This window comes from Octopus sinensis, linkage group LG9 (genome assembly GCF_006345805.1).
Source record: "Octopus sinensis linkage group LG9, ASM634580v1, whole genome shotgun sequence".
In the NCBI taxonomy this organism is placed as follows: Eukaryota; Metazoa; Mollusca; class Cephalopoda; order Octopoda; family Octopodidae; genus Octopus; species Octopus sinensis.
The window spans coordinates 22,730,486-22,756,156 of record NC_043005.1 but is presented as its reverse complement, the minus strand read 5'-3'; the positions used below and the strand labels follow the sequence as shown (position 1 = coordinate 22,756,156).

Genomic DNA, 25,671 nt, shown 5'->3' with positions numbered 1-25,671 from the left:
GATGAGATGGAGACATAGAGGAAAACTGGAAGTTCTTATAGAACAACTTGTTGCAAGCCACAGACAAGGCAAAATTCCACCCATACAAAAGGTGACATGAAGGTGGAAGATTCTGAGTATTCCTGCAGTTGAGGTGAGCACTACAGGCTTGGTGAGAGTATGATAGTTGCTGTTTCTCACTGTATGTACACAAACATCTGTATATACACAGATCTTGAAAGAAAAGGTTCAAATCCTTTTTGCTATAAAGAGTTTAAGTTAAAATAAACTGTAAGTTTTCAAGACTTATAGTATACAGTGTTGTTTAAATTCTGATGTGAGATGGTCGATATTTTTAGTTGGTAGATTGTAAATCTATTAATGTGTTACTTTCTCATAGTTTTGTATATACATAGACATTTCTAAAGTAAATAGACACTATCATGTTTAAAAGATTTATTTTTCAAAGCAAACTAGTATCATTTGATGCGTTTAAATACTTAATCTAGTATTTGGTAGACATGATTTGTGCAGTTTTTTTAATATTATATGAGTAGTTTGGGCATTGTACATATGAGTAACATCCACACTGTTAAAATTTTATAATGTGTGGTGCCTAATTACTTCTGAGATGTCTGTGCATATTTTTTTAACCTGGACTGAGTAAGGGGAGATAGTATTTATAGGATTATGTAGTTTGGCCATAGGTGTATTGCATTATTCTGGGCTGTTGAAATAGGTATCACAATGTGTTTGCATGTTTAGGAATAATTTCACATTTTGTAGAAGAAATTACGTGGGTTGGAGAATATTGCCCCTTGCATGATCAGTTACTAAAAATTATTTACAGTTGATTAAACAAAACTAACTGGTAATTACAATAAAAGTTGCCATCTACAATAAATGGCCAGCTGTGTCAGGTAAAATACATTTACATACATATTTATTTCATAGCTGCGATATATTTTATTCAGTGCATAGTGTCATTCAGAAAATTGGGGGAAATTGAAAACCATTGAAATTACGTAAGCAATAAATGCAACAGGTTCTGTTTTAATCAGTCTACCTGGTTGCTTGCTTTCCACAATTTTCTGAATCAACATCTACTGCTAATACATAATACATTAACTATGCATAGCATTTTCAATGAATTTTATCTCTGTCAATAAATTAATGACTTACGGTTTATCTTTCAGAAAGAAGTGATCAAGAATTGTAGTGTTAGAATACCTAGGAAGAGAACATTTGTGAGATAGCAGTTTTTAATAAGTAAAAACCTAGAAGCAGAGAACAATTACTATCTCATTGATATCTTCAGATTTGTGAACTTGAAGAGCATTCATTCCTGTTGCAAACTCCCCCACTGTATTTAACAATATATCATTTACCACTGTTAAGGACATTTATGGAATCGTAGGTCTGTCTGCCAGATCAGGGACAACTTGGAGCTAACAATAAAGATAGTAAGGCACTATCTGTTGATTATTCCTCTCCTGTCTAACTTTCAAGATTCAATCAGAAGTACACAGAAACCAATGAGCTAAATATAAACTGTAGAGTTTAATTTGTAAGTACTAATTATACAGCAACTATACTATATTATTATCTTATATTGTTATAATTTTGTTAATAAGTTGCTCTGTTTTTACTATACGTTATGCTGTTATATTATTATGTGATTATTATGTTGTTATTATGCTATATGTTAAATTATTACAATGTTATGTTATTATATTACTATATCCATATATATGATGTGATGCAGCAGCTATGAAAATTCTACATTTTACAAATGTTTTATTTCTATTTCAGTTTAAATACTTATATATCTTCATGATAATTTTTTCATTATATTAAATATTTTCACACTTGTGGAAACCATGCTTTTAAGAATTGATTAGGCATTGCTGAAACTCATTCCTTAAGTCCCTTCCAGAAACACTTGGTTAAATCTCTTTCTTCTAACAGTCTTGGACTTCTTTGCCACCTATGTCTAACACACAGTATATTATTGCGGTAGTCTTTCTAGCACATTATTGGGCCAGGCTTTCAAGTCCTTTTGGCTTCTCTGATTTATTTCTTTCAGTTTCCAAATCATCACCAAGTGCTCAAAACTTTTTTTTCTCATATGGTGTCCAGTGAACTGAGTCTGTTGTTTCCCTGTATTATTGAATAGCTTTCTGGTGTTTTTTATTTCACATGGTTCCAGTATCTTCTACTACCTTGGGCTGCTTTGTGAGTGGATTCAGTAGACTGAAACTGAATATACATCATATGTATGTGTGTATATATATATATATATATATATATATATATATATATATATATATATATATACGATGTCTGTGTGTGTCTGAGTTTGTCTCCCCATCACCGCTTGACAACCAGTGTTGGCATGTTTACGTCCCAATAACTTGGCAGTTCAGCAAACAACAATGATAGAATAAGTACTAGACTTAAAAGAAATAAGTCCTCGGGTCCATTTGTTTGGTTAAAATCTTTCAAGGTGGTGCTTCAGCATGGCCACAATCAAATGACTGAAACAAGTAAAAGACTATATATATATATATATATATATATATATATATATATATATAACAAATTATTAGAAAATAATAGTTACAATAATAATGAAAAAATTATTGTTGTAGGCTCTGCAACAATATTAATGTTACTTTGAACATTTGTTCAATAAGGACTTGTAAATTTTAGCTTTTCATTTTCAGTCTAGATATGCTATTCTGCTATGGGAAATATTTATAAGATAGAATGACGTATAAAAAAATTCCTTCCCAGTCTTATGATATTATCAGCCTCACGTAGGCAGACTTGGTCAAAGGATGCACTTCGAGACTTGGTGGTTAAAAGATATTGCTGAAGGAATATGATACGATATTTTGGATCGATGTTAAGCCTCTGCAGCCTTGTTTTCATTTTAGGTAGAGGCAGTCTATGTCACTGTTTATGTAAAAATTATGTGTTTGTTAAGATTTTTCGCGTTTTCACATCAATAGCTCCTATCTCATCAAGCACCTAATCAAGCAGACCAAATGTTGCTATGAGTACTTGCACTGCGTATAAATTGTGGGCCACTGCTTTATTGGCTGTAGAGTCTTATGAGGTTCAACTTTTCTTTATTTGGCTGTAATATTCTTTAGTGATACACTAAAGATATGTTTTCATCTACTCCTAGATACCTGTAAAATTCCTCCTCTATATAGTCATTGATGGGAATGTTGCTAATTTGGTTTACAGTTTTTCCCCACTTTTCACAACCATATAACAACATTTCTCTTGTCCAAATTCTAACCCTATATCCTTTGAGAATGTTGCAATTAGGTCAAGGCTCTTTTTCATCTTGTGCATATTCTTTGCATACAGTATGTATGTATGTCATTATCCAGGTTATTTCAAGATTTCTTGCCAATAGAGAAAGAACCAGTATACTTTTTGGTTATCTGACCCCCTTCAAAAAATTGCCATTAAAAATGAGGTTATATCCCCACTAAAAACTAGGGTTATCTCCCATATATAAAACCATCACTTTTTTCAAGTGTGCTTTATATATGTCTTATTAGTTTTTCTTGAGATTAATTTACACTTAGGACATTTTAAGAACTAATATAAATACTATCTTCATAATATAAAACAAACATCGCAAGTTTTGAAATGTGTTGTAGAATTAGATCTTAATAAATATTCTCTTTTTGAGAAAGCTTTTTCGAAGATAGTTCATTTGGGAAGAGTCCATTTGTAAGACATGACAAGTATCAAATTTTGTGAACGTGAGCTTGAAATGAAAGCCAATTGCATTGTTGACTGGAATAACTATTTGAGAGAAGTTTGTGCTGCACACATTTTGGCAAACCCAAGAGTGATAGGAGGACCCAACAAAAAATTGCGTTGGACGCCAACTACCTGAACAATGGGTATTTGGAGGTATTTGTAGAGAAACAAAAGAGTGTTTCATGTTTATTGACCCCGGCAGGTCTTCCAATGATAGAAGATAATATAACACTTCTTCCAATAACAGAAGATAATATAAGACCAGGTACTACCAAGATCAGTGATGAATGTTCAGCATATAAAAATATAATTAATATTGGTCATTTTCAACATCTCAATGTGAATCATTCTCTACACTTTGTCAATCCAAATAATGGGGCTCACACCTAAAATATTGAAAGACTTTGGAAGAGTGCTAAAGAAAAAAATAAAAGACAAAATTGCATTCACAGAGGTCTACTGGACTCATATATGTGCGAGTTTATGTGGCACAAAAGATCGGATTAGAAGAGTTAGATCCTTTTGATTCACTACTTCAACACGTTGTTAACTTTTGGCATCCTTAATAGGCATTCAACAAAATATTTAATCTTTTTCTTCATATGATTTGTTATTCTTTTACTTGTTTCAGTCATTTGACTGCGACCATGCTGGAGCACCACCTTTAATCAAGGAAATCGACTCCAGGACTTATTCTTTGTAAGCCTAGTACTTATAATATCGGGCTCTTTTGCCAAACTGCTAAGTTGTGGGGACGTAAACACACCAGCATCGGCTGTCAAGCAATCTTGCAGTACAAACACAGGCACACAAACATATACACACACATACATATATACGATGGGCTTCTTTCAGTTTCCGTCTACCAAATCCACTCACAAGGATTTGGTCGGCCCGAGGCTATATTAGAAGACACTTGCCCAAGGTGCTACACAGTGGGACTGAACCCGGAACCATGTGGTTGGTAAGCAAGCTACTTACCACACAGCCACTCCTGTGCCTGTGTTATAAAAATATTATAAGATTCAATACGTTTCATCATTTCGCTTTTCATGTTTATTGTGTGTGCGTGTGTGTATAATACATATATATATATATATATATAAATATATATATACATATACATACATACATTTACACGTGTATATAGCTATATATTTATAGATTTGTATACATGCATGCATCTTTATTTGTGTGTGTATCTGTCTATAAGGATGGTGATATGATTTAAGTTTTTTTATTTTTTGGTAAGGAGAGAATATTGTCTCCAGATTTTATTACCTAGGGAGATTAAATACTGACCAGCTTTTCAACCTCGTCAATCACCAATGCCTACCTGTGTGTGTAAATATGTCTGTATATGTATGTATGTATGTATATATGTATGTATGTATGTATGTATGTATGTATGTATGTACGTATGTATAAGTATACACCCACACCTTTCAGAACCATTGCTTCTTTTTCTTGTCGTTTCTGTTGAAGTTGTTCTTGTAAATGTTGTCATAGTTCACATTGTTCTTACTTTCATTTTCTTTCATTTCTTTCCTTTTTCTTTTATCTCCCTAGGGAATTCATCAACAAGCTTCTTTCATTTATTTCTTTTGTTTCTTTTAAATTCTTTTTAGGTATACCCACTTATTCCTTTCTTCATTGGGCTTGTGGGCTGCTTAAACTCATGGACCTTGGGGTGCCACCCTGGCTGACCCCACCTGTTCTCAGTGGGACTCTCTCTCTCTCTCTCTCTCTCTATATATATATATATATATGCATATATATATACATATATTCACATGTGTGTGTGTGAGTGTGTATGTGCTAAGTTGTGGGGACGTAAACACACCAGCATCGGCTGTCAAGCAATCTTGCAGTACAAACACAGGCACACAAACATATACACACACATACATATATACGATGGGCTTCTTTCAGTTTCCGTCTACCAAATCCACTCACAAGGATTTGGTCGGCCCGAGGCTATATTAGAAGACACTTGCCCAAGGTCTCTTCCTGACAGAACTATCTTCGAAAAAGCTTTCTCAAAAAGAGAATACTTATTTTTAAAATTGCGATGTTTGTTTAATATTAAGAAGCTAGTATTTATATTAGTTTTTTTACATGTTCTAAATGTAAATTAATCTCAAGAAAAATTAATCATATAAGCATATATTAAGCCCACTTGAAAAAAAGTGATGGTTTTTATATATGGGCCATAATCCAAGTTTTTAGTGGGGATGTAACCCTATTTTTTAATTGCAGTTGGGGTGAGATAACCTTCTCCTTTCTGGTTTTGAGAAGCCTAATTTCTCAAGATTGGTATTTAGGCAGCATGTTACATATCCCAGGGCCCCCAATAATTACAGGTATAAACATGAACTTGTAATCTGGATAGAGTAATTGCAGATTTCTCAATAGTTCAGCATGGGTGTTCTCTTTTTCACCGATCTTCAGCTATGTATGTATGTATGTATGTATGTATGTATGTATGTATGTATGTATGTATGTATGTATGTATGTATGTATGTATGTATATTGAAATAAATCTACATTTATAACTAGGAATGAAGACAAGCAATACAATTATCCTCTTGTGGAATGTAACTCTAGAAAGGATAAAAAAACAAAGTTTGAACATAGAACGTGAAGGACAGCAAACAATTTTGTCTGGCATTATAATGATTCAATTTTAGCATTAATATTTAAAGAATTCTTTAAATTCAGTTAGAAGTGGGATAGAAATTGGTAAGAAGGGAAAATTAATTTTAGGTTGTCAGTAACAACTCTTCCTTCAACTACTCTACCTTCGAATATTCAATGCTAGACCTTTTTCTTTTTACCGAAATGTTTAAAGGTTTATTTAAACATTAGAGAAGAAGTTACGTATTATATCCTACTTCTATATTTATGTTGTAACATTATTGCATGTTATTCGCTTCATATATTCAGAATGCTATCATTTTCAGTATTGACGTTGCTCTTAAATATAATTCAACTTATACTGACAACATTAATCACTATCAACTATAGGCTGTCTCTAAATTCGAGATCTTGTGCTTCTTTTAGAAATCATTGTTGTTGTTGTTGTTGTTGTTTATAGCAGCGAGCTGGCAGAAGCGTTAGCACGTTGGATATATATAAAAAATGGTTAGCAGCATTTCTCCTGGCTTTTTTACCTTCTGAGTACAAATTCTTCCATGTTCGGCGATAATATTAGATATTAATCAAGTACTGGAACTAACCCCTATTTTGAAAATTGCTGACCTTGCGTCATTGTTTGAAACCATTATCAATTATGCGGCGACCTGGTAGAATTGTTTGAGCGCCGGAGAAAAAAATGCTTCGTGGCATTTGTTCTGACTCTTTACGTTCTGAGGTTAATTTTGATTTTCATCCTTTCTATGTCGATAAAATAAAGAAACAATCAAATACTGGGGTTGATCTAAATGATTGACTCAATTCCCCTAAATTTCAGACTTAGTTTGATGATGGAGGTTGGTAGAATTAGTAAAGTGTTGGACGCAAAAATTCTTCACGAGTTTTTAAGTAAATTCTTTAACATTGAGTTTGCATCACATTCAGGTAGATTAAACATGTCTAATAATGGAGATTAGTTTATTCGACTGTTCCTTTCCTTAAATTTGTGAACTTGTGCCTAAGTTATAAATTGTGATTATTAACCAAAACAAATGAGCATTTCGTTTATCCTCCCATTCTGTTGCCAGTTTGCATAGACACCTGCCAGTATCTCCCCGAACAAGTCCGGCAAATAACGATAAAACTCATAGGGCAGACCATCTAGCCCCGGTGACTTTTCCCCGGCGCACTCGACCAACACCTCTCTTACCTCCACGGGAGTGATCGTTCCTTCACAGCATTCAGCCTCACGTGCCGAAAGTCGTGGCCCACCGGCTAGGAAGTCCTTTAAGGATTCCCCTCGCCCAAGCGGACCACTCTCCCCGAACAACCGAGCGAAATGCTGGTGAAAGACGTTTTGCATCTCCTCCTGTCTATATATCTTGCGTCCCCGTTCGTCCGTTAAAGACTTTATAGAGGACTTTTTACCTCTCTGACTCTCCACACGACGTGCCCATCTGGCAACATTAATACCTTCTCGTTTCCTTGCACGTAGCTTAGCTCTAACTCTGCAACCTTCCTGTTTGGCGTTGAGGTGACGGTACAAGACTGTTCTCGCTGCCAACATTCTAGATGCAGAGCCAGATTCCATTGCCTCATCTAAGTTCTTAACTAAATCGCCCTCTTTTCTAGTCCTATCTAAACTTAGTTGCTTGCTAAATCTAATGGACTCTAAACGGATGGCTCTTTTGAGGGCGTGCCACCATCTATTGTTAATGATGGTGCCACATAATGCCCTCTGAACTAACACCTTAATACGGGTACGGAAAGCTTCACAAGTCAAAATAGAATTGTTCATTTTCCAATACCCGGGTCCCTGTCTATGACATTTATCTACATGTACCGCACACGTCACAAGTTTGTGATTCGTCTAAGGCACAATACAAAATTGTGGACAACTAACACTATTCTTATCTCTTTCCTTAATAAATACCCTATCTCGGTACGATCTGCGGGAGTCGTCGTTGTTACTCCACGTCCACTGTGGAACGTTCGGCTCATCCAGTCGGTAACGGTCTACTAGATTATAGCTCCCTAGTAGACCTTTGAGGCAAGGATTCCCGTTCCTATCAGTTGAGCCTACACTATCGACCCGCGCATTGAGGATAGTGTTGAAGTCTCCTACCAAAACTAACGTTTTAGATGTCACTAGAAAGTGCTCCAGGTCCCGGTAAAAACCAGACTGCCTACTCTCCTTAGGATCGTAGACAGCTACCAGCCTGAAGGACTGCTTACTCGCATGAGTCACATCTAGTACAACCAGCCTGCCTTCTGGGTCCAGAAAGACAGTACTTATCTGTAAATCCAAGTTCTTCCTGATGAGGACTTCCACGCCTGCACCTCCTCCTCGGCTAGGAGAAATAAATTTCTCGTAACCACTCAGAAGAGGCGAGAACGCTTGAGGTCCACTCATCTTGGACTCGGTTACAATAGCCACATCTATTCTATGTGTCGTGAGGTCGTTCAGGAAACAAGCCTGTTTCCATCTCGACCCCATTCCACGCACATTTAAACAATCTAACTTAATCATCAAAGAAAGAAAAATAGATTACTCACGGTTGTGAGAGGGAGCATGGCAGTCTATGTCTATCTGCTTCCCTCGCACTCCCCGTAGCTGCTGGGTTTTTCACCGGCGTTGCCACCAGGTCTATGTTAGAGTGGCTGCCGGGCTGATAATCAGCTTCCCAGCTATCACCTCCTGGGTTACATCTTTAATAAGGTTTTTTCCACATATTCTTGGAGGAGTTTTCCTTTCCACTCCTCCTCTCCGACTTTGGTGTAACGTGTGTCAGACTCTTTGTCAGTCACTTTAAAAAATCTAATACGGTTGTTTGCTTTAATTAAGCGTAACACCTTTTCATTTTTAACATTAAACGAGATAATCTTGTCATTTTTTTTAAACGTTTTAGCGTTGGGGGATTATTGAAAAGCTGTTCTACAAATGTAGTGCCAGCTGGGTGGGATTGGGGAACGTTTTGGCGTTGTTCGCGTGTGTTTGTAGTTTTTCTTTTTGTTTGGGGAGGGAAGTCCAGGGTGCTTTCTTTTTTGCGTTTGTATGTAACTGTTGTGTAATCCATATCAGTTTGATCTTTTTCTTTTGTTTGCTTTTTTCCTTCTTCCTTTTGTTCTCCATTCTGTTTTTCATTTTGTTTCTTTCCATCCTTCTGTTTTTCGTTTTGCTTTGTTTTCGTTATTTTCTCTTGTTAGTGATACGTTCTCCTGTTTCTTTGTGTTTTTCTCTACGTTTTGGGGAGGGACTTCAACTGTTTTTTCTTCGTGCAGGTAGAGCGAACGTGGCTCTTCTGCCCGCACTTAAAACACCTGGGCCTACGTCTCTCCACCGACACACGAATTGTATGCCCCTCCCCCTACGAAGACTCTATCGGGAAAATTTTCAAGTGTTTGGTTGTCAGCTTGTATGACCATTTCCAGCATTTGTCCCCTCCAGTTTGTCGGTTCCTTTTTCCTCATGCTCAGGATTGTTATTTTCCCTTCGACGTCATATATAACTGCTGTCACTACCCACATGACTTCGTAACCAACAGGTATGTTCTCAACCGTCACTTTCGCCGTTCGCCGACCCAAATACGTTGGCAGCAACATAATCTCTTCGCTCTTCAACGTTTGAGTCGAAATTTCCTTTGCTACGTTAGCCGACTCGAAATGTGCTTCTATTGTAGCACTTCTTACACCTCGGCTAACGTAGCATACCTTGTTCCATATCGGAGCAATGCACCGTTCGACTACTTCATTTTTTACTTCGATGATTCTTTTTTCCTTAATACTAAACACTTTGTAAACGACAGTTTTTTTTCGCGAATTGCTTGAACAGTTTCCTGGGACGGTATTAACTTGGTTTCTTCTCCAGTTTTTTCAATTAATTTTCTGAACTGGAAGAGCTTGTCCATGGCTACTTCCAGTTCAACGACATTGCCACCTACGGCGACAGAAAAACTTTGTTTTTCCTGGTTTTCCTTTTTATTTCCGTTGTTGTTATTACTTCCTCCCATCTCGGGAAAATCATTCTTGGACGCGAGGTCGTACTTCATAAGGTAGCACTTGTCTCAAAAGACAAGAAAAACCTTGTCACAAATGACAAGAGAACATTTTTTACAGAAATTCAGAAATGTTCTGCCCCGTAGGGCGAAAATTACTGTTTGTCAAAAGACAACAGTTCAAGTTAATACACAATAACAAAAAACACAGACAGAAACGATCTCACGTAATAATTGGGTAGCAAGTGAAAATATTGACGCGCAACTGAGGAAAAAGAATACGGAATTAAAGACAAATAAATGTCAGAAAGTTCAACTTCTGTATTTTTTCCTTTATATAGTACTGTCAGGGAAACCGGAAATGAATGCATCATGGGAAAAAGCCACTTTTATCGTTTAATTTATTCAATCTATGTATTATCGCAAACAACCAGTCTAGTAAGTTACTTCTTTAGGCACTCCCTCCTGTTGTTGGTACGTTTCACTTTTTTTCCTGTGTTTTGTTTGGTTGAAGTACTGTGGTGAATTATTGTTTCTGTTTTGTTGAAAAGAACTGTTGTTTTTTTTCTTTGGAAGCTACATGTTGAAATCCCCCCCTCCACAGGGGAATTATTGTGGCTTTTTAAATCAATTTTGTGGAAAAAAAATGCAAACTTCAATGCTTGCCCCATTCTCATACTCACCTGTGTCTGAAGCAGCACATTGAGGCCAAACACATGGGTTGCATTGTCAGGGCTAGGCTTCGTGCAGTGGTTTGTGAGGGAATCAAGGCCCAGGATGAGCCCGAGTGGTGGAAGCCCAACGTGGTAATGATGCCACAATCCGATCTTTGACGAACCAGCAAGGTAAGTTGATAGACGAACCCGAGGAGATGTGTGAGGCTTTTCAGGAGCACTTCGCCCAGGTTTTCGGTGGGGGCGGCGGACCGGATAGTAGGAGGGACCTAACGGACTTCCTCGCCGGGCTTTCGGGCCTATTGGGGCGGGAGGTAGAGTGCTGTGAAGGGCCGATCACGCCTGGGGAGGTAATTGAGGCTAGGGCAGACTGCAGCGCGGGTAGGGCGCCGGGACTGGATGGTCTACCCTATGAGTTGTATAAGAGTATGCCAGACTTGTTCGGGCACCTGCTGGTGAATGTCTACGCGAACTGGCAGCAGAACGGGTTTATTCTCAGATCTGTGCGCCAGGGAGTGGTAACGCTTGTCAGAAAGGACCCGGACAAGGGGGATTCCGTTGATAATTTTCGGCCCATCACTCTGCTAAACGCAGAGTTGAAGATTTTGCCCTACGTGTTATCAAAAAGATTGGCGCGTTTCGCAGATGGTTTGATCGGGGAGGCACAGACATGTGCCGTTCTCGGCAGAACCATCCAGGACAATCTCCATCTTATGCGGTACACTTTAGAGGGGTTTAATAGTGATTCTGGCATGGGTGGGGCACTAGTCCATTTAGACCAATCTAAGGCATTTGATAGGGTTGATCATCGCTACCTGGTGTCCGTTCTGGCACAGTTCGACCTGGGTCTTGGCTTCCTCAGGTGGATCATTCAGATTTATGACAACGTCGACTCGGTAGTTCGGGTGAACGACTTCTTATCAAGGCCGTTCAGCATCAAACGCTCGGTTCTTCAAAGGTGTCCGCTTCCCCGGCTTTTGTACGTGATGGCTCTTGAGCCATTACTGCGAAAATTGAGTGGCATCCCGAGACAGCCAGGTTGTGGAAAGTCGGTTTCAGGTTACGCGGACGACATCACCCTCATCGTAACCGAAATGGATCACCTACAGAGGGTAGGCAAGGCCATTAAGGTCTACGAGACGGTGGCAGGAGCAAAAGTTAATCGTGAAAAGTCAGTCGGCTTGCAGCTCGGCACCTGGAGAGGCAAGTCGATGCCTCCTGACAGCGTCGTGGTACGTTGGACGGAGGGTCCGATTAAGTTGCTAGGAGTTTGGTTTGGACCAGACCTCCAAATAGAGAAGAACTGGGCCGAGGTATCGGGCAGGGTGACTCACATAGTCAAGACCTGGTCTTGGCGGTGGCTATCCCTGAAAAGGAGGGCGGAAGTAGCCAATGTGTTCATCGTATCGGTCATCACCTACCGCCTAACCGTCATTCCTTGCCCTGATTCGTGGTTGAACAAGCTGGAAAGATAGCTCTTCCACTTTTTGTAGACGGGCTCGAAACCGCTTGTGAAACGCTCTACTTGCTGCCAACAACCGTTAAAGGGTGGGCTAGATTCACTAGTTTCAGTGGACGGGAATCCTGGTTCTATCGAAGATCGAAGTTGGGTACATGGTTTACGGAGTGCTGCAAGGCTCTCCTGCTATTCCGTCGCTCGGGCAATGCCTGCGGTAGAGGTTCCACCACATTCTTTTATAGAGGGCTGGTAGAGGCGGAATGTGACGATACCTTGGAGGAAACCCTAAGTCTCGACGATAATCAGCTGACCAGTATGTCCCAACGTACATTCGGGCCTAAAACCCTGGACAACTTTCAGAAGTCTCTGGCATGGTAGTGTTACAGAAGAGCCTTACCTGTTCGGGACAAGCTCACAAGGCATGGTGGCCACGGCCCTTCGACCTGTCCAAAATGCGAGCGGGATAGGGAAACCGTCCCGCATGCTATTGTTCAATGTTCGGAGGTGTCAGATGTATGGGTTTATGCTGAACAACTGTTGTCAAGTGCACGAAGAGTACAGCTGTCGACTGAGTCTATAGTAAAAATTGACCCGCCTGATTTCCTTTCGAAAGAAGGTAAGAATTGTTTTCTCATTGTAGTAGCAATTGCGAGAGAGGTAATTTGGAAAACGAGGCTGAAAGGGTTAGAGTCAGGCAATTTCATCTCTGGCCCTGAATTGGTGAATTACTTCACCTTTCACCTTAAAAGGAAAATAGGGCTAGAGAGAAAATGCCTGACTGTGAAGGTGTTTGAAAATTGATGGAAGAATGTAGCACGGATGTTGCGTGTGGATGGAACCTCATGAGTGCGACACAGGATGTAACTCAGGTATCAGTGGTGATACCTGAGTTACATCCTTAGATTAACCAATTGATATTATATATTTTTGTATGACTAAATGCTACTTTCTAGTGATAACGGGTAGTATATAACTATAATTATAACTATATCTAAAAAACATGACTGAGTTTTCATACTTTATAAATAAGGTTTAATTTATATAATAGAGAATCTAATCTTAACTCATCTTAATAATTAAACAATATATCCTATGTTTGCATGTAATTTTTCGTTCGTCCTGTCATTGAGCTAGATACCTCGTATCTAATCAATACCGACGTACTTTCATGAAACACGTGCAGTCTTATAAACGGAAAATACGGGATTCAGAATAGATATAGTTAGTATAAGATTTAATATTTAACATTTCATGAAGTGGTCGGGTATAAAATCTTTTAGTGTTGATTGAGTTGAAGGTGTTGTGTGTATATATATATATATATATATATATATATATATGTTATAAAATAGAACATATGCATATATATATAAACATATATGTACGTACCTACCTCAACATGTACATATACACGCATATATGTGTACAGGACACCAAAAAGACGTCGAACACATAGAGAGACGAAACACATAGACACAAACCAAGGAACAAGACAAGCAAAAAAAAAAAAAGGAGAGAGATACAGGACAATAAGCACAACGAAAAAACCCCTTCTTCAGTCGCTAAGATTTCATCTACTAACGTTTCGAAGGATAAAAGCGAGACGTATACTTCGAAGAAAAATTCCTTCCCGCGAAAAGCAAATCAATTAAAATTCTGAGATCTTTTCGCAGAGGGTAAAAAAAACAAGACGGTAACGACAGTACAAACATATAAACAGTAAAAAATATATATATAAACAGTGGAAAAATAAATATATAACAGTGAGAGACAGGACAAGGAGAACAAGATAAGAAGGGCTGTTAACGCCAGACGAAAAAAGTATTGCAAACGCTGGATTATCGTGGACGACGAGAGAGAGCAAATGTAGTCGACCAGTAGCCTTACAAGGCGGGCGAGAAAAGACAGGATAGCAGTTACGACGGAAGTATCGTCGCAGATGGACGACGGGAATGGGGGAGGAGGAGCAGGAGGAAGAGAGAGAAGAAGGGGAATGGTGCGAGGAGACCATGAAGAATGGTGAAAGGGAGAGAGAGAATGAAGAATGAGAGAGAGAGAATGAAGAATGAGAGAGAGGGGAAGAGACAAGTTAAGTGAGGGAAAAAAAGACGAAAAAGGGAATGGGAGAGAAAGAAAGAAAGATGCAGAGTCGCGTGAGAGTTAATATCAAGGCTAACTTGATAAACAGAACAATCTTACTTAATAGGGTGCGTGCGTTTAGTCGTATAATATGTTAATAAAATAGAACATATGCATATATATAAACATATATGTACGTACCTACCTCTACATGTACATATACACGCATATATGTGTACAGGACACCAAAAAGACGTCGAACACATAGAGAGACGAAACACATAGACACAAACCAAGGAACAAGACAAGCAAAAAAAAAAGGAGAGAGATACAGGACAATAAGCACAACGAAAAAACCCCTTCTTCAGTCGCTAAGATTTCATCTACTAAACGTTTCGAAGGATAAAAGCGAGACGTATACTTCGAAGAAAAATTCCTTCCCGCGAAAAGCAAATCAATTAAAATCCTGAGATCTTTTCGCAGAGGGGTAAAAAAAAAACAAGACGGTAACGACAGTACAAACATATAAACAGTAAAAAATATATATATAAACAGTGGAAAAATAAATATATAACAGTGAGAGACAGGACAAGGAGAACAAGATAAGAAGGGCTGTTAACGCCAGACGAAAAAAGTATTGCAAACGCTGGATTATCGTGGACGACGAGAGAGAGCAAATATATATATATATATATATTAATTTATATATAGAGGGCATAATTATACATACATGCCAGGAGGCATTATATATACCTGCCAAACGCTAAGAGGGACAATCAGTCATTTCTACCAAAAATATTACTAATCCCACCGAATGCAATTTTTCAAAGTAAGACATTTAAAAATATATAGGCCTGTATCACAGTGATTTCATACTTACGTAATCATCAGCAGGCCTGAATGTATTATAAATAAACAACGACCCTGCCTCGCTTAAGCCGAACAGCTAACTGATCAACATCAACGAAGCACATGGGTGAGTTTATATATATTACATCCGGGTGAATGGCAAACTTTTACAAAATTGCATTTCGGGAGAGGAAAAGTTTTTTCGGAATAAAAATTTTGCAATTAAGGACAACTACTTAATAAGGAAAACTTAACAAGAAATTGTCAGGTAGATAGCGTAAAAACCTCATAAGAGAAAAAATTTCGAAAATAATTATTTCTTATTGAACATATTAATTTATATATAGAGGGCATAATTATACATACATGCCAGGAGGTATAAGTATAAGTATAAGTATAAGCAGTAAAGTGTTAAAGTAATAAAGTTAATGTCTGGTCATAGAACGACCAATGGTTTCGCACCCACATATGGTGTAGCCTCAGATTGTAGTCCGATTGTATTTAAAACAATAAAACGTTTCCGAAAGTAGGCCCTCTTCCGTAATCGGTGGGTTTAATAAGAATTTCAAATGAATTTTCCTAAATAATATGTCTTAAAAGTTGAAGTAATCCTCTGGTTCATAGGCTGAAGAGGTGACGTTGTGTTTGCAGCGAAATCAATAAAAAACAAAAGAACATTTGGACGATGAGTGTTCTCTGGTATAATGTCGAAAATGGAATTTGTTTTTTGTTCTCACAAGTTTGTTTTATCCCAAGAAATTCGGCTTCACTTTTGGGAGATTTATTTTTCCTCAATGAAAAACAGATATCTAAAAAGTGAATTTGTAATCCAGACCTTTTCATTGGATTTCCATGTGACTGGAGGATTACCTTTCGTGATATTTTTAGGGCTTTTGGATTTTCTCCCCTATAAACAAGCAGTGTTTGAGTTTGTGGTCCTCACTTGCATTGCCACCAAATACTAAAGAAAAGCGATCCTTCATAATTTAAAACCCAGGCAATGATAATTCTTCTCAATGTAGCTCCTTATGTGTAATCTTTTCCAAAAATTGTCGCATCCATGTTGACAATATCAGCTGGCATGTAATTTCTCTTCTTCAATAATTTATTCTAATTTTTAGGGTAAAGAATTTGCCACTTCATCATCTGCGCTACACACTTCACAATGTAACATTATTTTATGCCAACCTGCTTGCTTCTTATAGTACTTTAACCAGCCACTGTTTGCAGCAAGTCTACAGTGTTCTAACTATCCAGGTTGCAGCAAATTTCCTTTACAATTTTCTTTTTTGTCATTTAAAATTGAAAACATGGACAAGGCATTTGTAAAAATTGTAGTGTAGGTAGTAGGCAAGTTTGATATTTGCACTTCATTGCTAATCCATGCTGCTAAAATTTTCATTTGAGGAAAGATGCTATCTTCTTTAGTTCGCAGTCCAAGTAAATTTCGTTCTCTGCATTCTTAACTCCATTAAAGTATTGTCAAATATTTTTCACAGATTTTTTTACCGTATTTCTGGCTCTGTGTTTTATAGTTTTATATTTTGTTTTACAGTTATGCTCCGCATTTGAGGTTTCTTTCAATATATCATTGTTTCTTTTCTACAGGTTAAAAGAAAAAAGTGTCAATATTCTCAAGACATTATAAAGAAATGAGCAGCAAAAGAAGGCGGTCTAAGATGTCTTGTTAACGTTCACTTGCAGGTTTCAGACTGGCATGTTGAATTGAAGCAAATAGACAGTGCTGGAGGTTGCTGATTCTGCCTATGTAATTTGGCTTTTGGTTTCACTTACAGGCGTATTCATCCACTTGGATACTGTTTTGGTCAGTATGTATTGAGTTTTGTTCTGCTTAAAGCAAGAAATACATACGCACAGTGTAATATGTAAATAGGCTAAAGCTGATACATGGTACCTGTTAGTAATTTGAATATAAAAGGTAATAGTGGAGTATAGTGGAAATAGAATAATTGATAATAGAATTAGCCTGTCTACAAATACATATAGCGTATTAAATATATATTGATGACACATATTGATAAGATTTACCAACGAGGAAAATGAGAAAATCAATTTGATCATCAGAATGTATGAACATAAAAGCATTAGATGAGCATTATGACAAAGAGAACAGAAGGATGAACTCTTGAATACAAAAATAAACGGAATGACTCTGGCCATTAATAAGAGCTCATATCGAATAACGTAGAATGTGTGTATGTGAGTGTGCGTGCGTTTGTGTGTGTGAATGTGTGTGAGTGTGTGTGTTAAATAAAATGAGACAACAAAGCCAAGGCTGTGTGGAATTTTCAGGACATTTATAAAGAGACAGCTGTTTCTGGAATCTTAGGAATATCCCTAGATCAGAGACGATGTGAGATGGTTAAATAGAGGGAAAAAGTAGGATGGAAATAAGAAGTATAAAGGGAAATATGAGAATAAAAGTAAAAATATATATGTAAGATGTTATAGTTGCAGTTCCGTTATCCAAGAAAAGTGGTGTGTAGAAATGATAGAAACGTTTCTTGTCCGTGGCATACAAATTCCGATAGGAGTTCATATTTTGTCATTATTTAGAGGAAAGTGTGGAGACATAGATTCCATGTGCTGTTCATCAAAGGGGCATTGTGGTGGGAGTAAAATTTGGAGAATGTAGTGGTTGTATTAAGCAGAGAGGAGAGAAAAGATGTGTATGTTAAAATGAGAAGAATGGTCGAAAGGAATAGGTGAGGAAGGAAAAAAGAATGAAAGAAAGAAAGAAAGCGGAAGAGAAAATGAAAAAAAGGAATGTTAGTTGGTGGTCAAGATATTATGAGGGGATAAGAGAGGAGTAGGGGATGGATAGGAAGAGATAAGAATGTAAGGAATGAATGTGTGAGGAGAAGGGGGTGGGTGATATGTTTGAGAGGCACTGAGGTAGAGGGATGGGTACAGAGAATGGTACAGGGGATTACTAATATGTGTTGCAAACCTCAAAAAGGAATGGAAGAATAATAAGATATAGTAGTCAAGTTTTTAAAAATAGAAGGACATGTTTATTGTACTGGCTAAAGTGGTAGTGGGGCCTGAGGAATCAGAGTGAGAAAAAAAGAATTGTACATTGATATACACGCGCGTGCACATACATATGTATACGTGTGTATATGCACTGTTATATAGACCCGCATAGTTATGTACTTAAACTCATACGCATATATGCATATATATACATGCACACCCACACACACACCCACCCATAGATATATGTATAGACACAAACACATGCGGACATACACGCACACATAAATATACATACATACACATGTTCACACACATATATCCACGTATATGCATATATGTCCATATATGTATTATTAAACAATTAAAAAATAAGATTGGAGGGTTAAAAAATTAAAAACGGAGACAATGCAAAGTCAAATAGGGTTGCTGGAGTTTACCTAGGGGTGTTCGGGATATATACTGTGATGATTTAGGTTGTATTTAGATTTGTGGTAAAATTCATTACATTTATTTAGTAGTATTGAAGAGTTGTGTTTTAATATGTGGAATACTTCTTTTAGGTTTAGCTTACAGGCTGAGCGTTGACCCTGGTATGAAAGCCCTGAATCTATTATGGATCATGACAAGATGTATGGAATATTTCTATTTTTGAGATGATGTATGTGACTGGCGAGTGCTGTGGATACTGTGTTTCTTATATATAAAAGAACTGAGATGCACAGCGAATCGCTGTTTAAAATTTATAGTTGATCCTGTATATACGGTTGTAGAATAGTGTGACGTGTTGTGGTCGGTGCATTTATAAATTACGTTAGACCTTCTGTAATTAGTTTGCAGAGGGCAGATGGTCCTCATGAATGGAGGGGGTAATACTGTCTAAGGAGAGGTTAGAAATGGGAGTAGATTGGTCTATGTTATTAACATTATTATTACTATTATCATTATTATTATTACTATTTCTATCGTTGTTGTTATTTATCCTATCTGTAATAATGGTGGACGTTAGGGTAGTAGTATTCTGGTTATTGTTAGTGGTGTTGGTTGAGTTTTCGTTGTGATATAAAATAATAGGTTCGATATTGGAGCTATGCATTTGTTGGGCGATCGTGTATTCAGAGGTTTTATAGTTTAACGTTTGATAATAGAAAGTTTTCGTCTATTAGAAACTGTTACGATCGCCTGAAAGTTGGGTGGGGAGGAATAGGATAGCTTTAAGGTGTATCTATTAACGGTAGAGTAATATTTATGTTAACGAGGGAAGTTTGAATCCAGTATATTAAAAAAGGGATTTAACTAAGTTCTTAACGTTTAGTGAGAAGGCGGGGTGGTGAATAGAGCGTCGACCGCTTTCGTTGGTTATTTAGGGGTAGTTAATCTATATTTTTAGAAATTAGAGGGGCGTAATATGGCCCGTTATTGATAGTTGCTTTAGATTTTGACCTAGTGTTATTTGTGCGTGTGGAGTCTAAGTTGTCTTAATCTGGGTTCTCCCGGAGTTCTAGTAGTCTTTCTGTGGTCTGTTGTAATTCCGATGGTTGGTATGTCGTTGTGATATGATTTGAGATATATGTGGTTTGAGCCTAGTATTAGAGATGTATTTTATTTGTTGGGAGAAGCCACTGGCAGCAAGCGCTTGGTTGTAATATGGGGTGTAGTTATTGAATATTTTCTGAATGGATGAGAGGTCAGATATACGAATCGAGATGCCCTTAACTATATTATCAAATATAGATTTGTTGTGATTGGAATTAATGTTTTAGTACTTAGGGTGTTGGTTAGGTTCGTGATATGGGGAGTATTGGTAGGTTTCTAAGTTTAAAGGTATGTCTAAAAAATTAGTGGTTTTTGTGAGAATTTTCAAAAGTAATAGATAGGTTGAGGTTAGTGAAAAGAGGATTCATTTACGCCCTTGATGACTGGCAAAGCGTCATCTCTGTAGAGGCCTCCCTTGATCTTAGGGAAATGTATTCGGAGCCAGTGGAGTATGTTTAGGACAATGAAGACGGTGACTTGGGCAGAGTCGAATGATCCCATAGTAATGTCAAATAATTTGTTATGGTTATTATTATTGTTATAGCAGTTGACCCGCTACCAAAGTTTGTTCTCAAAAGAAATAAGGGTTTTACGGTTATTAAGAATTATGTTAATTTCTAAAGGTTTTAAGTTAGTTAGATTCCTAGCTAGAAGGAGCGATTAAGAAGTTTGGGAGAAATAGAAGAATAGTAATTATTTATATCGAATTGTAGGAAAGAAGAGTTTTTGCTGTTTAAGAGATGGAACCATGTTATGACTTCATCTGTACAGGACCATAAGTTGACGCTCAATTTCTCTTTGACGATTGGTATTATATTATTTAGAATATCTTTGCTTGTTCTTCCCAGATCTGATTTGGTAGGGTACATGAGATGTTAGATTGTTTAGTTATGAAGTCCTTATGATCCTTAAGGTTGAAGCGTAGAGATGTAGGGCAGTAGATTCTGTGCGATCGTCCACGTGTAATTTGCTCATAAGCCTGCATTGGTTGGTGTTGATATTGTCAAGGGCAGATGTCGGTGCTGGATCATAAGTCTTGTATAGTTCCATCTTGAAGAATTTGTTGCATTCTTCGATAGTAGTAGGATACATAATTTCCGTTTTATCTGAGAAGACGTGCAACAATTTAGGCGATGAAGTGATCCGTTTTATAGTTTGGGAAAGTTGTTTTTGGAAGGGATTTATATTTAGAGAACTTCATATATATATATATTCACAGATATTCTATAATTATAAACATAATTATAATGAGGGGTCAGCTTATTGCTTCACCACATAACGAAATTAGAAATAGGAGTATAGGAGTTAAAATTTCCTTTTCTACTACTGTAAGAATCTCCACGACAGTAACACACATTTTTTACGTAGGCAAAGAGAAAAACGATGAATCAACTAATCATAATTATGTTTATAATTATAGAATATTTGTATAATTTTACCTATAAAGGTTATTTTAACGTACCGATCTACTTGGTAAAATTATTAAATAGTTGATTGCTTAATTAGTTAATTTAATTGATTAATTTTACACTTTTATTATTAATATATATATATATATATATATATATATATACATAAATACAGCATATTATATATATATTGCTTAGCGTTCAAAGTGGCTGAGTATTCCACAGACAACTATTCTATATGACGATTTGAAGGATATTTTATTTCAATGTGAGCAATCACATAGGATCTCTCTCGATTGTTGTTACTGTTCATGATTTTATTGTTGTTGTTAAGAACGATGTACTGATTTATGTATGTCTCACAGGCTTTCAATATTTCTTTATTTCTTTGGTACAGAGAGACAATGAAGGAAGCTGAGGAAGCGTGGGAGTGAGAGGAGGACATGTAAGGTTATAGTGGGAGAGGGAAAAGTAAGAGATGGTTAGTGAAAGAAGAAACAGCAAGAGAACGGTACAGTAAGATAGTGAGAGGAAAGGACAGTGAGAGAAAGGAACAGTGTGGGTGTGGGAATAGTGAGAGAGGGAGTTAGTGAGAGGGGTTGCAGCTTACAGAAAAGTTCAATGCCATAGAGGGAAGGACAGTGAGAAAAGGGAACACTGCGAAAGAGGGACAGTGAATAGGAGAGACAGTGAGAAAGGGGACTGTGCAAGAGAAAAAGAGAGACCAAGAGAGACAAAAAGAGAGAGAGTGAGAACGAGGAAGAGAGAGAGAGAGAGAGAGAGAGAGTGAGGACGAGGAAGAGAGAGAGTGAGAACGAGGAAGAGAAAGAGAGAGAGACAGTGACAGAGAGAGAGAGACAGAGAGAGAGAGAGATAGAGAGAGAGAGAGAGAGACAGACAGACAGAGACAGACAGAGAGTAAAATGCCTAGCAATATGGAGATCATGAGGAATTCGGAGGAGGTACCAGACAATAATGATTCAACAACCAACGAAATATCTGACTCACCAAAGAAAATTGCTTCTCAACAAAAATTGCTTATAACGGCACTGTTGCTATCTCGTCTGATAGCCGCTTCGATGTTCCCTCTACTAGAAGTTACCTATCCAGCTGAGGTAGGTAACCTTATTAAAATATCTTCATTCTCTCAATGTATTTTCATTCTCTAAAAAATTGCTCCTAAATGTATTTTCTCTATTAAGATAGCAGTGACAATGAAGACGGTGTCAGAAATTATAGTGTATATGCTATTAACATATGCTGTGAGAGAGCTGAGAATATTCTGCAAAACTTGATATTACTTGATAGGACGAAGTGTCTTCTGACACATGATCAAAAGTGCACCAGGCTGATCACATCACGGGAAAATTTCACATTGTGTGAGGCAGATCCAACTGGTTTTCTTAAACGTTTCCTAACCCAGGATGAGTGTTGGCTTTATTGCTTTGAGCCAGAGACAGAGAGATAATCTGTGCAGTGAAAACATCAATCCTCACCTGCTCCAAAGAAGGCCAAGGGTGTTTCATCTGCAGGGAAGATGATGGCATCAGATTTTGAGGATGCAAAAGGCATTGTGTTCATTGACTGTCTTCTAAAGGGCCACACCATCAAAGAAAAGTACTATGCCAACTTGCTGAAGCAGTTACGAAGAGCTATCAAGACCTAATAGCCAGAAAAACTGAAGAAAGAGGTCTGGCTTCCCAATGTCAATGCTCCAGCATACAAGTACATGGTTTCAATGAGTGCTGTACGTGACTGTGGCTTTGACCTGGTTGATTGGCTTCCTTATTCTTCTGATTTGGCCTCATATGACTTATCATCTGTTCCCTAATATGAAAAAAATAAACCGGTTGGAAACCAATATTGCAGAAATGATGACGTCATATCTGCTGCTGCTAACTTTTTTGACTAACAGATGAATTGTCTTTCACCAATGGCATCCAAGCACTGCAACACCAATGGAAGAAATCTCATTTGGTCACATTCCATGCGAGTATATTGGTCAGCCTATGAACTTTTCAGCCGACCCTCGTATTATCCTGAGAAAAAAGATCTAAAGATATATTGGATATCCTTACATCTTTTATTCAGACAGAAAAGCCATGTCTTAATAAACGCTGTGATGACTACTGTTAGAACAGTTTTGATCTACTGCGTCAAAGAATTAACCGGGGTTAAACAACAGCAAAAACAATTACAACGTCAAGAAAGGCTGTTTTGGATAATGTAGTTCTTGACTCACTGTCTGGAAAAAAGGTGTGTTGATAATGGTTGAAAGACTTTCAGTCATTGAGCTGTCGAAGCTGAGCTGAACTGGGATTAAATAAGAACAATAGCCAGTGAAGAAGTGAGTTATTCACGCTCCATCACCAGCACTGAGTTGTTGCTGCCGTTGTTAAGCTCCAGGTCAATCCTGATTCAGCAGACCTATGGTGAAAATTGTTTCAGTTGCAATAATCTATGATCACATGACCTTCTAAAAATTACTGCAAATTTCTCTGAAACCACATCGATCGCCGTATTCCCCCGCCTGGCGGAAGCTCCAGCGATTCCGTTCGCTTGTCGGCCGACAATTCCAGCACGAGTGTGAGTATTTGTGTGTTATACGTTTGTAGCCAGCTACCGGGCGGTCAGCGTTGTGATCGTGGCCGTCTTTGTGGTCGTCCTCACGGCCGTCTTCGTGGCCGTCTTCTTGACCGTATTCGTGGCCATGCTCATGGCCGTGATCGTGCTCATGATCGTGTTCGTGTTCGTGGTGGTGCCCGAGCTTGGTTCTCAGCTCACATTTGTGTTCGTAGTCGAGGTCGTACCCACTGTACGGCCAACCCGTTGTCAGCTACAAAGGAACAACTACGCTCATGTTGGTCGTTGCACTTTGAAGTCTTCTCTGACAACTATGGAGGAGGAGAGAGCGTACAACAGTTGGCTGAATCGATCGCCATATTCCGTTGCTGAGCCGAAGCTTCGCCGATTCCGTTCGACTTTAAAAAGGTGCAGGCATATTAGAGATTGTTGTTCTGAATGTAGCTCCATCATTGGTTCGATCAACACTTGGGTTTCTTGGACAATATATTTTATTCTCACCAAATATCACATCAGACAATAATTTTCAACGTCCGTTCACAGAAGAATTTGGTCACAGTGTTGTGAAATCACTTAACACTGATAAAAATCTATTTTCACCACATTTATGAACCAACCTGATACTTATGAACAATCCGGATACTTATGAACTGACCGGATACTTGTGAACTGTTCAAACACAATGAGACTTTGCAGATTGATACCAAAGCAGTTTCATGGCACGTAGATCGTATACCAAAGGAGCACCAAATTTTGTTCCACAATTAGAAACATTTCCTTGGGTGTAAATTCTTTAAAACTATTTAAATTTGCTTTGTTAAACAATAAAACTATGATATTTAATTTACCGGAGAACAAATATAAAACAGAGTGTTATTTATGTCCTTCTCTTGGACATTAACGATGTTGGAGAAGTAAAGTGAAATCGGTGCAACTAGGAATTGAACCTAAATCTCGGGAAGGCGCTGACAGGAACCGAAAACATTTCATACAGTGGTGATAACCATATTAAAAAAAAAAGGAAATATTGATTTCATACGAAACACAAATTGTAGTGATTAAACTTGAAGGGAAACTTATTTGGGTGTGCCTGTTGACCTCAGTATATAACTAGTATATCTATTGTATAGACACCATGGATGAATGAAAAGCTGTGCCAATTACAAGTGAGCTTTGAACACAGAACCTAAAGAGACATAGCTAAATATTGAGTACTATGTCTGACAGCACCGCCGTTCAAGGCACTGCAACAGAGATCTAGAATGGTCGTTTTATTTTGGATTTGTAGCTTTCCACCTGTGATTAATGATGCAAATATTAATTTTTGATTTGAGAGAATGATCGTCAATTTACTATAAAAAATTAGATTATGTAGCTTCTAAGCCTTTCTCAACTAAGAGTGTCACGAACTCGGTTTACCATCGCTTAATCTGTTGCTCAGTTGCAGTTGTTATTGGGATTGAGAAAAGAGTGGTGTATGTTTAAAAGGCAGACAGATTGGCTGTATTTAGTTGTTCTAACGGAGTGGAGTAGAATTTGTCTTTCATTCTATGGATATAAATAAAGTCAGTACTAGTAAAGCACTAGAGTCTAAGTTTAACGACTGTATTCTTCCTACAAAATATGTGGACTTGTCCCTACAATAATGCACCATTACACCTGTATGTCTGATGAGATTTAATGAACGAAAT

At 37.6% G+C, this 25,671-nt stretch overlaps 1 protein-coding gene across 1 annotated transcript in view; it reads left to right on the top strand.

The window, feature by feature from the left end:
• Positions 1–1,222: 1,222 nt before the first annotated feature.
• LOC115215875 (MFS-type transporter SLC18B1-like) overlaps positions 1,223–25,671 on the top strand; it is a 190,282-nt gene continuing 165,833 nt past the window's right edge. Inside the window, exons 1-4 of the mRNA XM_036505822.1 lie at positions 1,223–1,546; positions 17,064–17,280; positions 21,795–22,254; positions 22,301–22,512. Coding sequence (XP_036361715.1) covers positions 22,321–22,512 — 192 coding nt within the window. The 5' untranslated portion in view covers positions 1,223–1,546; positions 17,064–17,280; positions 21,795–22,254; positions 22,301–22,320. The remainder of the gene's footprint in view (positions 1,547–17,063; positions 17,281–21,794; positions 22,255–22,300; positions 22,513–25,671) is intronic.